Below are 14,339 nucleotides of genomic sequence, written 5' to 3' on the forward strand. Positions count from 1 at the left end.
GTGGTTGGGAGGAACTGGGGGGGGGGGGTGGCTGCTGAAGGATGCAGGACCTTTTAGGGTGGGGGTGTGTATCACTAACCCAATGTCCTAGATGGACGGTGGTGGTGGTTGCAGGAGTCGGGGACTGCGCCAAACAGCATGTATTGTGCAGTTTCAGTCGGTGAATGGGATGGGATGTGAATTAGATCTCCGTAAAGCTGTTTGTTTGGGTTTGGGTTTGGGTTTGATCCCCGCCTCGGGAAAGCAGATGAGCTCTGAAGCCCAAGCCAATTCGAGCCGAGTGGCTTCCTAAACTCCGCGGAGGCCGCGCGGGGCCCGGGAGGTCGGCTTCGCGTCGGGGCTCCCACAGGCGGCGGGGGGCGCCCCGGGACCGCGTGCCCCGGGCAGCCGGCCTCCGCGGCGCTCCAGGGGCGCGGGCCCCCCGGTCCGCCCCCGCCCCCGCCCCCGCCCGGGAAGCGCCGCCCCGCCCCGCCCCGCCCCGCCGCGGTCGCGCCCTCCGCCGGCTCCGCCTCTTCCCCTCCGGCCGCCGCCCCGCCCCGCGCCCCGCGCCCCGCCCCGCCCCGCGCCGGCCGCGAACCCAAACAGCGGCTCCTGCTGCGCGCGGCCGCGCGTGACCGCCGCGCCGCCGAGCCCCGCGCCCGCCGCCCGCCGCCCGCCCTCCGGCCCGGCCCGGCCCCGCCGAGCGATGCTGCTGCTGGCGGCCGCCTTCCTCGTGGCGTTCGTGCTGCTGCTCTACATGGTGTCCCCGCTCATCAGCCCCAAGCCCCTCGCCCTGCCCGGGGCGCATGTGGTGGTGAGTGGCCTCCTGTTGCTGCGCCGCCGCCGCCGCCCGGCCCGAGGCCCAGCCGCCCGCGTCCTCTCCCCGCCGGGGCCACCTGCCGCCGCGCAGCCCGGCCGGTCCCCGCGGCCCCGGGGTGGGGGTGGGTGGGGGTGGGGGTGGGGTGCGGGGGCGCACGGCGCGGGCCCGGCCGGGGTCCGCGCTCGGGGTTCCCGAGGAGTCCACCGAGGAGCCGAGAGGCTGGGAAACTTTGCCAAGGACACCGCGGTCGGCGGCGGCGCGGGCGGGGGCGGGGGCGGGGGCCGGGGCCGGGCCGGGGCCGGGGCTCGGCCTGTGCGAGGACAGACGGAGCAGCTGCGGGAGGAGACTCGGGAAGTGACTCACCTGGGCGGGGGGCGTCGGGGCTCCCCGGGGCTCCTCCCGGGCTCCTCCCGGGCTCCCCGGGGCGCGCTGGGCCGCCGCGCGGGCTCCCGGACGAGCCTCCGACCTGCTGGCGCGTAGGCAGGAGCCGGGAGCCGACGCCGGCGCCCCTCAGATTCGCCCCGGAAGCTCGCGCCTTCGCCTTTGTGCAGGTGTCCGCACCGCCTCACCTGCGCCCGCCGCCTGCACCTGCTCCGGCTTCTCGTCCGAGGCCCCCGCAGCCCCCGGGCGCCCCGCCCCGCGCGGGGAGGCTGCAGTGAGGAGACCGGGCTCCCGGGCCGGCGGCGCCAGCCTGCCCCGGTGACCCAGGCGCGTCCCCGGCGGGCGCTCCCCGGACGGATGCTCCTTTAGTTCACGGTGCTTTAAGCCTGGACAGCAAGCGTCGGTGCATGAGAAGATGTGTTTTTTTTCCTCTTCTTTAAATTGTCCTTTGTAAACCTATGAAGCCTGTTTCCAACGCCTGCCACCCCCCACCCCTGCGCAAGGTAGAGGAGGTTAGTGTCCGCTCGTTTCAGAAGCGAGCGAGAGACGCAAAACTCGACGCTTAGGCCGAATGCTGCAGGTGTCACCTCTGCCAGAGGACTTGTGCCCCCGAAGCGTGGCTCTGAGAGTTGCAGTCGTTCAGAAGTTAGGCCTGCAGAGCGTAACTTTGGAAAAAACGCAGAGCCCCAAAGCAGGAACGAACATTTTGGTTCAGTATTTATAAAGGAGTCGCAGTTAACCTTGATTCCAGTCCTTCCAGTTTCATTCCGCTGCAGGCCCTGAGTAAGACCAAGTCTGATGGGGTAAACGAAAAAGACTTCTCTTCACCGTCCCACTTTAATACGCCACTATAAATAATGTGAGGATGACATGAATAATTCACATGATGTCACCATCTGTCTTCTTTTTTTAATGTCATAAGACAAGGGAAAGTGCAGTTCTTTTTCTTGAGGTTTGTTAGGAGCGGACCAGGTGGTGCTAGGAGAGGGAGCTAACGTTTAGAATGTCTGCCTGTGTGAAAGCAGGAGCAGGCTGAGGTCATAATTATTTATTGCTTTCTATTTAGAACTAGTGTAATCTCCCTAAAGACAGGGGCAAAACTGCAGAAGTATTGCAGGGTACGTATGTATGTATGTATGTATGTATGTATTTATTTATTTTTTTAAAGCTGTTTGATGGACTTGTTGAGAACTGGAAAATCAGGTCTTCCCTTTTTTGGAAATGGCTGGGAGCAGTTCTTGCAGGAAACCACCCTGTCTCTTGTCCTCGATAAGGGGTGTCTGATGTGATGAAAGAGACAGTAAGAATAAGATAATATTTTGCATTGAATGGCAAAGTGATAAGGAAAGGGAATTAAGCAGTTATTGCGAGTGTCCCACATCTGGGCCCAACTTACCAATTGTCAGGCAGCCCAATCCGTATTTCCTGCTTTTCTCAGTCATTGTGAAAATCTCTTCCATTTTCTTATATCATTCAGAATAACACAGCCTAGACTTGGCTTATGTATATTCTTAGATACTTTCGAAGCATTAGCTTGATTAGAAGGTTAGTTTCTCATGAGCTAAGACCGAAAGATTAAAGTCTTCTTACCCTTGTTCTTACGGAAAAAACTTAGGAGTTATCAGGTTGGACAGTATCTTGGCTGTGCGGTACATGAGCACAGCTAGCTTACCCACCAACAGTCTAGATGAAACACAGCAGTAATAGTAAAAGCACTTTAGAGCCTATAAATTTTCTCAATAACCTCATAACTTCAACTTCCAGTAATTTATTGAGTAACAAATAGGGAAACTACACATTTTTTTTTTTTTTGGCATTGTATTCCTCAGAGAAATGGTACCACTGTACCATTTTGCAATAATGTAGGCTGAGGGTTTCTTTAGCAGCTGCTTATGAGGGTTCAGTGCTCAGAGGGAGGGAGATAAATGGGACTTGGTGCTCGTTCTCAAGGAGCTTACAGTCTGGTAAGGGAGCTAAGACATGTGCACAACGGAGGAAGCGACAGGGAAAGGATAGGACTGAGCCACAGAGTCAGGAAAGCTTCTTGGAGGAGGGGACCTTAGATCTGGCCTCTGCAGGACAGGTAGGATTTGGATAGGTAGGTATGTGGGGGATGTTGGGTGGAGGAACACTGAGGCAGCAACACCATCATACAACAGCGGGGGGGGGGGGGGGGCTGTTAATTGCTATGGAATTGGAATGTGGGGTGAAAATTAAAAAGCCAGAGCCCCCATGAAATATCTTGGCAGCAAAGAGCTCCTCAGAGGCAACTGTTTAGCTGAGGCAACAGGTAGATTTTTTGACAGTAACCTTCTGGAGAAAATTGGTTAATTATCTGCCAAGGAAGCCTCTTCAGTGGTGAAGACTTGGCTAAAGGGAAGTAGGGAAGCCGAAGCATCCATGGAGATTGGGACATTGTGGAGGCGTGGCTTCCTGGTAACTTTAAAATAATTGAGATGGGATCAGCGATGTTCATTACAGCATAACTAATACCTAATGGTGAAATATTTGAAATCACCCGAATGTGTGTTGTATGGAAGTCGACAGCTAAGTTTCAGTTTGGCTCCTTAACGTAATATTGTAAAGCCTTTTATTAGTTTTTTTGACGTAAGATATTTTGACATGTATATCCTATCATATAGGATATGATCCCATGTAAGGTCAGCTGCCTATGTGAAACTTTCCCCCCTTCCTTCACCTGACAACCTGGGGCCCTCCACTCTCTTGACCTGTATTATATAATTTGCATAGGAAAAATGACTAGAAAAATAATATTACACCTGTCTTACTTAGGTAAGTATGTAGCAAGTCCTTCCTATGTGCCAGGCGCTGTGCTAAGTGCTAGGAATGTAGTGGGGAGCAGAAAGAGAGTAGGTATTTTTAGGGCATTTATGAGGCAGGGATAGGAGAGATGGTTGTGAATCAGATAACCACACAAATAAATGCATGGCTGTTTGAGTCTGTGAGTGCCATAAAGTAAAGGGAAAAGGATGCGGTGCTGAAAAGTGGGTTGAGGTTAGGGAATGGGCAGGTGAAGGTTTTCCTGAGGAAGTGATGTTTGAGCTGAGATTTATTTATTTTTTAAAAATTTATTCATTTGGTGGGGAGGGAGGGAGGGAGGAGGGAGGGAGGGAGGGAGGGAGGAGGGATAGAGGGAGAGAATCTCCAAGCAGACTCCCTGCTGAGCACAAAGCCCAGCAAAGTGGGACTGGATCCCACAACCCATGGGATCATGACCTGAGCTGAAACCAAGAGTTGGATACTTAACCGACTGAGCCACTCAGGCACCCCTGAGCTGAGATTTAATGGGTGAATGGATGCCAGCCAGATGAAAGAAGGGCAGGGGAGATAGAATGTGCAAAGGCCCTGTGGTTGGAGGGAGCGTGGAACTCAAAGCCAGTAGAGCTGTGCTATAGATTATGGGGGAACAGTGCAAGAAGGAAAGCTTTCCCTTTTGGTATTTCCATATGATCCTGTATACTTTTTTAAGAAGCGGTCATGTAAAATATTAGAAGATCTATGCAAGTGGCTCTTCTCTTGTGAAGATAGTCACACAGGAGATAAGCAATAAGGAAATAAGATTCATTTGAATTTGGAACCAGAGGTAGACTAATGGCTTACTTATTAGCTCGAGTTATAGGGTACTTTCCCTCCAGTAAACGCAGAAAAATATAGATGTGCAATTTATAGTTCAGTACCAAAAACAAAGCAGCAAGACAGTAAAATCTTTCATGTCTCTGCTTAATTCATTCATCGAGTCTGGGACGAGGAAACTACAATAGCTAAAAATCTGTCTCTTGTAGATTGGGTTTTAGAGCCCGTCCCAGTTGTTTTAAATAAACTTCCCAGAGAAGGGAAATTGCAAGAGCTAAGATTTTTATTATATTTGCTTTTAGGTTACAGGAGGCTCCAGCGGCATTGGAAAGTGCATTGCTATCGAGTGCTATAAACAAGGAGCGTTTATAACTCTGGTGGCACGAAATGAGGTACGTCTTCTGGGTGTGTTATCATGGACTTGCTTACTCAGCTTTTGATGAGCCCGAGAGGCTGGGCTTGTGCTTAGGGGTCGTGAACCTGGGCGAGAAGTGGCTCATCTCTCTGGTTTGAGGTGTGATCCTGGAACCCCTGGTTGTTTCTCATATTCAGGGCAAACACTTCTTGGTTGAAGTCAGGTCGGTTCCACAAATATTTATTTAGTTTCCACAACGGTTGAGCAACATCAGAGACGCTGCTTGTCGAGATGGTCCATGTTGAGATGGTTGGGGCGGGTGCACACCTGCTGTGGGGACCCTGGGGGAGGGCCTCCGCCTACGCACCCCTGCTGAGCCGATTGCGGGGCTGATCCCCAGTCCTTCAGGATATGCAGGTGGTTCCCTGGAATTTGCTTATTATGGAGATGAGGTACATCTCTACCAAAACCGGACTCCATGGGAAATCTTGCTCCTTCCTTCCCAGCAGTGTAGCAAAACGTGGTTTTCTGTGTCAAGTCAACACAAGGTCTGCTTTGCTGTGCTTTGCTTTTTTCTTTCTTTTCCCTTCCCTTCCTTTCTCTTCTCTTCTCTTCTCCTTCTCTTCCTTTCTCTCCTCTCCTCTCCTCTCCTCTCCTCTCCTCTCCTCTCCTCTCCTCTCCTCTCCTCTCCTCTCCTCTCCTCTCCTCTCCTCTCCTCTCCTCTCCTCTCCTCTCCTCTCCTCTCCTCTCCTCTCCTCTCCTTTTTCTTCTCTTTTCTTTTCCCTCCCCTCCCCTCCCCTCCCTCCTTTTCCTCCTCTCCTCTCCTCTCTTCTCTCTCCTCTCCTCTCCTCTCCTCTCCTCTCCTCTCCTCTCCTCTCCTCTCCTCTCCTCTCTTCTCCTTTCCTCTCCTCTCCTCTCCTCTCCTCTCCTCCCCTCCCCTCCCCTCCCCTCCCCTCCCCTCCCCTCCCAAGGTCTGTTACTCTTGCTAGAGTCGTTTCCACATCCAAAGCAATGACACTGTATTCACATGAACAGTTGTGAAGCCCTCTGGCTCCGTGGAGGCGGGGGGAGGTGACCACGGCCGTATTGTTGTCCACTGCCGTTGTTCTGTGCTTGGCATAATGCTTGGCTCCCAGAGGGTGCTCAGTGTGGAGCTGTGGAGTGAAGAAATGAAGGGAGGGTTGATGGAAGGGCTGGGGATGCCAGCAGGGCATCACTGCTGGGGGACTCTGGACTCACCTGTGCCACAGGAGGGCAGTAGTAGGTGGCCACTCAGGTAGGGGTGCACAGCTGCCAGGGAGAGTCTGGGGGGGGGGGGGATGTTTAAATATTGGCCTAGAATTAGGCTTTGATGTTCATTATTCCTTCTTAAAATCGAGAACAGTGGGATTGCTACCTTTCATTTGTATCCTGACATCTCTAACAATGAATTTACTTTGACATCAAAGCCACTTTATGGGAAGGAAAATATAACTTTAATAAAATGGCATTTGGTGAGATTTAAGCTGTGCCGATATTTGATACAAGGCAGATGAGAAGGAAGCAGGGGAGACACCGGGTTTGAGGTGTTTCAGAAGCTCCTTCTCTGGTCCTTGCAATGCTAGACATGAATGAGCAGACGAGCCTTCTGGTATCCAGAAATTCTTTATTATCTAATATAGTTGTTTATTCTACTTTTGACAAAGGAAAGTTGTGTGTATCTTTATTCGTAGAACAAAATTATTATAGACACACCCATGTTCAGAAAACCCACGTCTTTCCCAAGGATTCGCCTCCTCCTTTGTTCTTCTCTAGCTGTCCTGATGTACTGAAATTACAACTTTTTGAACAAATTAAGAACTGTAAACTGATACGTCTCTCTCTTTGAAAATGAGTAAAACAAGCAAAATTGAGACCTTGGCAGAGTTTCTCAGTTTCAGGGTAGCTTTGCTTGTCTTAAGATTATTCTCGAAAGTTGCCAGGATTCGGTTTTCTCAATGTACCTGAAAGGTGATTTTCACTATATTTGCTTTTATGGTAGAGGAGGAAAATATTGGACAATCTCTTATGAAAGCACTCTTGATGTGAAACCATGTGAACTCTTAAGTTTGGGAAGCACTGCACAGCCATGTGGTGGTTCTTGTTTTATATCACAACCAAATAATGTCAGATCAAAACATTTATTAGAGTTGATATGGTGCCCATCAGCAATTAGTAGTGTTGATTAGGATTTTGCAGTTTCTTTGTTTTTCTGTTACCTTTCAGAAAAACTTAATCATAGCCAAAATAACTTTAGAGCTTCTTTCTTTCGTAGACAGTGGCCCATAGCTATGCAACATAGGTGCTGTCTCGCGTGTTTTCTAGAATTTAATAAATACACAAATAATTGCTTTTTCGCTCCATTTAAACAAACAAGCAGACAAATAGACAATCACCAGAACTAATTGTTCTCTGTTGCTTTCAGGACAAGCTGCTGCAGGCAAAGAAAGAAATTGAAAAGCACTCTATTAATGATAAACAGGTATGATCAGTCTTCATGATGCATTTTCTGTGCTAATCAACATAGTTGTGGAAAGGGGGAAAAACGGTTATTTCAACTGTGAATAGTTCATTGAAAACGTGTAGGGTTTTTCCTAATTAAAATACATATTAGACTGTTTTTGAAAAAGGTGAAATCATTTGAATTGTCTACAAGTTCAGGCCATTCCCCAAAATGTACAGACTTTGACTTCCGTGCACCAGTGATCACATGTTTTTACAGAAAATGATCTCAATTATTTATTTAAGGTGACTTCATACAAACACATAAGTGGAAAGGGGTACTAAATTTTTTTGGGGGGGTTATGGCATTTTGGGATGAATAAAATGGCGTGTGTGTGTGTGTGTGTGTGTGTGTATATCTTTCAGTATAAAACATAACAATAAGTTACTATGATACTCCTCACCCAGCTTAAGAAATGAGATTTTCTGGGGCCCCTGAAGCCCCCTCTGGGTGCCCATATCGCCCAGTCTCATTCCTAGAGGCAACCCCCAACCTGACTTTTGTGTTGCTATGCTTTTTTCATAATTTGACGAGGTGGTACGTGTGACTCTCCGTAGTATACTGTTTCTTTCTGCTTCTCTTTGAACTTTATGGCATCATTCTTATTTATTTGTTTTTTTTTTTTTTGTCTGCATTCCTGAGGCATACCTCACATACTATTCAATTCACCCGTGTCAAGTGTACAGCTCAGTGGCGTCTAGCGTATCCATGGAGTTGTGCACCCAGCACCAGAATCCATTTGAGAATTTTTCCATCATCCCACCAGGAGAGCCCAGATCGTGTCACTCCCTGCTTCCCCCTTCACCCCTCACAGCCCCAGGCGATCACTAACCTGCTTTCTACCTCTGTAGATGTGTAGCACGTCGTTTTTCTGGTACTTTTGTGCAACTTGATCTCTTCGCTAGATACTGCTTTTGAAATTCCTTGCTGTTGCTGCATAAAATCATAGTTTGTGTGTGTGTGTGTGTGTGTGTGTGTTTTAACTGCTGTCACACATTTTCTGAATACATATATACTACCTTTTGTTCATCAATTCTACTGTTGGTGGATATCTCACTTTTGGTGTTTTGGCTAGTTTGTTTTATTTCTTGCTGTCACTGAAGTTTTTCTACAACACATCTCTGTGTACGTGTGCAAGAATGGATGGTGCCTGGAAATAGGATTGTGGAGTAACAGTTACAATGCATGTGCATCTTCAACTTCACTGGCGTGGGGACATGCCCACTGGTAGTACCCGCTGCCCTGGTTGCCCTGCATCCTGCCAACACTTTGGTATTGGCACATTTCCTAATTTTTGCCTTTTGGATTTTTTTTTTTTAAGATTTTATGTATTTATTCATGAGAGACAGAGAGAGAGAGAGAGAGACACAGGCAGAGGGAGAAGCAGGCTCCTTGCAGGGAGCCCGATGCAGGACTCGATCCCAGGACTCCAGGATCATGCCCTGAGCCAAAGGCAGATGCTCAACCACTGAGCCACCCAGGTGCCCCTCAGATGGGTTTTAAATGCTGTTTCACTGTAGTTTTATTATTATTTTTTAAAATGTATTTTACTTATTTATTTGAGAGAGCACATGAGCAAGCAGGGGGAGGAGCAGTGGGGGAGGGAGAGGGAAAGAATCTCAAGCAGACTCCAAGCCGAGTGTGGAGCCCAATGTGGGGCTCAATCCCACCCCCTCAGATCAAGACCTGAGCCAAAAGCAAGAGTCAGACGCTTAACTGACTGGGCCACCCAGGCGCCCCTCACTGTAGTTCTAATTGCCTCTTTGCTTCACCTCCAAAATATGTTAGAGATCTTCCCATGTCAGTAAGAACGAATCGACCTCTCTCCTGTAACTCCTTCAGCAGAGTCCAGGTGCCCAGCGTATGTGGTCGTTTCCCTGTGCGAGGGCTGCTTGCACTTCTCTGCTCGCGTATCTGTGCTGCAGGCAGAGAGCCTTGCTTGTGAGATTTTCTCTCCTCCGTGGCCTCTGTGCTCCCCTTCCCTGCAGTCCGGGACTGTTGGGAAGCTGCCAGCTCCGCAAATCCCTCACCTTTCCCCGATTCCTGGAAGTTCTGATAGAGAAAGACGTATCCTCTGAAGCCATGGAGCGTGAATGCTGCTGGCCAAAGGCCAGGCCTGCCGTCAGCACCCTCTCTCTGCCCGGACTTCTTCACCGTGACTCCCGTCCCCACTTGAGCTGTCGGAAGGCTTTGGGTCATGTGGCAGGTTCCAGATGCTTAGGGTCATGTGGCAGGTTCCAGACGTGCGCGTCAGGGAGAGGACAGACGGCAGGGCTGGGGTGGGCCTGATGGAGCTTGAGCCTTTGCCTGCACAGAAGGGCTTTGCCACAGGGCTCAGCGTAAGCAGGGCCCTGTGGACACTTTTCTCCTGGTGACTGGTTAGTCTTTCTTTCTTTCTTTCTTTCTTTCTTTCTTTCTTTCTTTCTTTCTTTCTTTCTTTCTTTCTTTCTTTCTTTCTTTCTTTCTTTCTTCTTTCTTTCTTTCTTTCTTTCTTTCTTCTTTCTTTCTTCTTTCTTTCTTTCTTCTTTCTTCTTTCTTTTTTTTTCTTTCTCTTTCTTTCTTTCTTTCTTTCTTTCTTTCTTTCTCTTTTTTTTTTTAATTTTACTTGTCCTTGGGATAGCTTTTATTTATAGTAAATGATCTAATATTGTATGAAAAGACTCATGTAAAAAATCCTGATTAGAGGCATAAAACCCAGGGGCAGCTCCTCTGGAATATTCCAGGTGACATTTGTGAAGGAGGCTGTTTCCTTAGGAATTCAGATCCTTTGGACAGGGTTCCTTCCTGCACCAAATAAGACTTCCTGCCTGGCGCATCCGATTCTAAGGCAGTCATCTCTCACGTCGTGGCTTTATTCTGCACGTCGCATCTTAGAGCTGGAAGGGATCTCTGGTCACCAGCTCCTGACACCCTTTCTGGGCCTGGTGAGGCCACCGCTGCCTCCTCAGCTGCCGCCCGGCTAGTGACCAAAGGGGCAGGATCAGGACTCAGGCTTGCGGACACCAGGCCCTCTCCTTCCACCGCTTACACTCGAGGCCACATGCGGGCGCGAGTGCCCATGTGGATGTGCCCTCCTGTACACACTCATTCTGTCTGCCCCCTGGCTTGGCGGCCAGTGTCCACCGAGGAGAACTCCTGGAAAGACTGAGAAGTCCAGAAAATGCCTTTCTCCCTCTCTCTGCGACCCCCTCCTTGGAACCTAGAACATTCCGATCTCAGAGGCTTAGCTCTGGATTTGAAAACATGGTCCAAAAAGGGAAATTAAAACAATAGCTCATTGTTAGTGCCCTTTCATATCCTTAACGGCTATTTTATAAATTTCTATCAAAGCAAGCGCTGAAATATGTGCTTCCTCTCCTTCCTTCTTCCTTTCTTCCTTTCCAAAGACCAAATGGAATTGTTTCCCTTGGCAAGTGTGGGCTGGGCTCTTCCTGCCATCTCTCTGTGCTGTGAACCCCTGAGCGTGGCCAGGCTTGGACTGGGTGGGCTCGAGGGCCTGCCTGGGTGGCCCCTTGTCTAGAGAATCCCTGAGTGGCCCATCAGCCCAGAGTCAGGGACCTCAAGCTCCCACAGCCCCAGATCGACCCTTGGCCTCGAAAGATAAAATCACCAGTGCAGGGACTCAAACTCAGGTGGCTTTTGTGAGTAGGTATTGTTTGCTTATCTCTTCATCCCCTGCCTGCTGATTCGGACTCCCAGTAGGGCAGTCTGAGCCCTGGGAGTGCTCCAAGGGGAGTATTTTTTAAGCGTATTTATTAGATTTATTGTTTTTATTTTTAACAACCTAAGATGTTAACAATTGAGATACAATTGATGTACAATTTATTGATCCTTTATGTAATTTATGTATTCTTTTTAATAACCAGAGCTATAATTTATGTCCAGTAAACCGCACCCATATAAAGAGTACAGTTTGATGGCTTTTGACAGATGCATACACGTGTACAGCCAGCCCTGAGATCCAGACACAGAGCATGTCCATCCCCCCAGAGTTCCACTTGTTTCCCCACGAGCCAGGCCTCCCTCATCTGACCACAAGTGATCTCAGACCTGCCTTCGGTCACTGTAGGTTAGCGGTGTTCCAAGAGGAGCTCTTTACATTTCTTATCTGTTTCCAGCCTTATCTAGGTAAAACTGACAAGAATTGTATGGATCTGAGGGGCACAGTGTGCTGATTTGATACACATTTGCATCATGACATCCTCACCACCTCAAGTTGATTAACACACCCCATCACTTCACATAGTTATTCTGTGTGTGTATTGAGAGCATTCAAGATCTACTCTCAGCAGATTTCAAGTATACAATGTAGTATTCATATCGGTAGTCACTGTGTCGTACAGGAGATCTCCAGGACTTATTTATTTTATACCTGAAAGTTTGTACTTTGACCAATATTTCTTAAGATGTGTTTTTCAGTTTGCATAAGAGTTTTCTGTGAGAACTGCCAAGAAAATTAGGCTCCAGTAGTGCACTGTCAGCAGGTTTCCAACACTGCAATCTATGCCCACAAGACTAGACTCCCTAGCTATTGGAAAGAATTGCCTTGATTTAAAAAAAAAACTCTTTAAAAAAATGCTTTTAGACGCCTGCATGACTTTGATCGTCTTTTTCTCTTCCTCACAGGTGGTACTTTGTATATCAGTTGACGTATCTCAAGACTACAGCCAAGTAGAGAATGTCATAAAACAAGTAAGAGGTTGGGCTACCTGGAATTGATTTGCTTGCCTTTCAATTGGTTCTTAGCAGTTTGGCGTAGGGCTTGGAACTGATAAATCATCTCTGTAGCTTTAATAGTTTGTTAGACTTTATTTATTGGCACTGAGTTGCTACCAAGTGATGCTTCTCTTTTTCTTCATGGCTGCTCTGATAAACTTTTCCAGGCACAGGAGAAACTGGGCCCAGTGGACATGCTTGTGAACTGTGCGGGAATGTCACTTTCGGGAAAATTTGAAGATCTTGAAGTTAGTACTTTTGAAGTAAGTGGACATTTGCTTTTTGCTCATGTGCTAGCCCAGATACTCCAAGGAGAACAAGGCCACAGGTGAAGGCTTTACAAATGAAATAGTTAGAATGCATTTAGATTTACTAGAAGCTTTAGAAGGCTAGGGGAAAGTCGGACAAGGTTTTAGTTGTAGTACCATGGCCATCTAACCTTAAGAGCTTGGACGAGTCTCTGGGCCTTGGTTTTCCCAGCTATAAAATGAGCATAAAAGCTCCAAATTGACCTGCATTGCCGTGATGATTCACCAAGGTACACTCTTTTGAAGAGAGCTCTCTGTAAGCCAAGAGATGCTGGATTTTCATCTCAGCTGTCAGGGTTTTTAACAGTGGTAAACCAGAGAAGTTCAAGAGCAGACTCTTGAGTTCTGAAATCAAGGCAAAAAGATGACACATCAGGCAGCCCGGGTGGCTCAGTGGTTTAGTGCCGCCTTCAGCCCAGGGTGTGATCCTGGAGATGGGAATCGAGTCCCACGTCAGGCTCCCTGCATGGAGCCTGCTTCTTCCTCTGCTTCTGTGTCCCTGCTTCTGTGTCTCTGCCTCTCATGAATAAATAAATAAAATCTCTAAAAAAAAAAAAAACAACAAAAACAAAGAAAAACAAATGACACATCTTGGTTTATATTTTTAAACAAGTTTGTCATGGAACGTCTCTTAGTAATTTCTATGAGCTCTAAATAAATGAACATCAGATTCATAATCCTTTTTTTTTTAAATTTTTATTTATTTATGATAGTCACAGAGAGAGAGAGGCAGAGACATAGGCAGAGGGAGAAGCAGGCTCCATGCACCGGGAGCCCGACGTGGGATTCGATTCTGGGTCTCCAGGATCGCGCCCTGGGCCAAAGGCAGGCGCTAAACCGCTGCGCCACCCAGGGATCCCCAGATTCATAATCCTTCTAAAGTACAAAACAGTTTTTTAGTTGACATGGTATCAACTGTCTTTTCCCTAATGCTCCATGAACCTTCATTGTAGTAGTGGCTTTTGAATGTTTTTCTCCGAGAAGGTAAATGACATCCCCTTTTTATGGAAAATGAGAGTGCTAGAGTAGCAGCATAGACACCTTGCTTCTGGTGGACTCTGGGAAAGCACCATAACCTCTGTGATTTATCGTCCAGGAGGGAGAGTCCAGATATAGCTGTAGGCAGAGGGGCACCTTATCTGGGACTCGAGTGTCTTAAGGCTCCTTTATCAAATCAGCATGAAAGGTAGTTGCCTTGACCTGCAGGCCTTTACTGTAAGTAATCAGAGGGAGGTTTTGAAGATGATTTCAGCAGCTGGGTAAAGAATGAGTTGGGGAAGATAGTTGTTGTATCAGTCTAGGCGGAACGCGATGAGGTAAGACGTCAGATGATGAGGTGGCCAGGCAAAGAGGAGTCAGGTGTGTGTGAGTGTGTGTGGAAGGGTGTGAGTGTGTGAATGAGTGTGTGAGGAGTGAGTGTGAGGATGTGAGAGTGAGTGTGGATGACTGTGAGGGTGTGTGAGTGTGTGTGTGTGTGTGTGTGTGAGAGAGAGAGAGAGAGAGAGAGGGAGGCTAATGGAGGGGCAATCTGTAGAGTCACCCTGACTCAGTGTGGAGGGCAGACTCAAGGACCTGACCAGGAGTCCTGTTTGGGGCAGGAGCCAGGGGTCATAGGAGGGCTAGGAGGTCGGGGGTCAGCTTCCGGAGCAATGTGGAGTGGCGCAG

General features: G+C 48.5%; 1 protein-coding gene across 1 annotated transcript in view; it reads left to right on the forward strand.

The window, feature by feature from the left end:
* Positions 1-636: 636 nt before the first annotated feature.
* Positions 637-14,339, forward strand: part of KDSR (3-ketodihydrosphingosine reductase) — a 38,081-nt gene continuing 24,378 nt past the window's right edge. Inside the window, exons 1-5 of the mRNA XM_038525860.1 lie at positions 637-793; positions 5,077-5,166; positions 7,573-7,629; positions 12,277-12,342; positions 12,534-12,629. Coding sequence (XP_038381788.1) covers positions 686-793; positions 5,077-5,166; positions 7,573-7,629; positions 12,277-12,342; positions 12,534-12,629 — 417 coding nt within the window. The 5' untranslated portion in view covers positions 637-685. The remainder of the gene's footprint in view (positions 794-5,076; positions 5,167-7,572; positions 7,630-12,276; positions 12,343-12,533; positions 12,630-14,339) is intronic.

The sequence above is a fragment of the Canis lupus genome, chromosome 1, assembly GCF_011100685.1.
Source record: "Canis lupus familiaris isolate Mischka breed German Shepherd chromosome 1, alternate assembly UU_Cfam_GSD_1.0, whole genome shotgun sequence".
NCBI classification, from domain to species: Eukaryota; Metazoa; Chordata; class Mammalia; order Carnivora; family Canidae; genus Canis; species Canis lupus.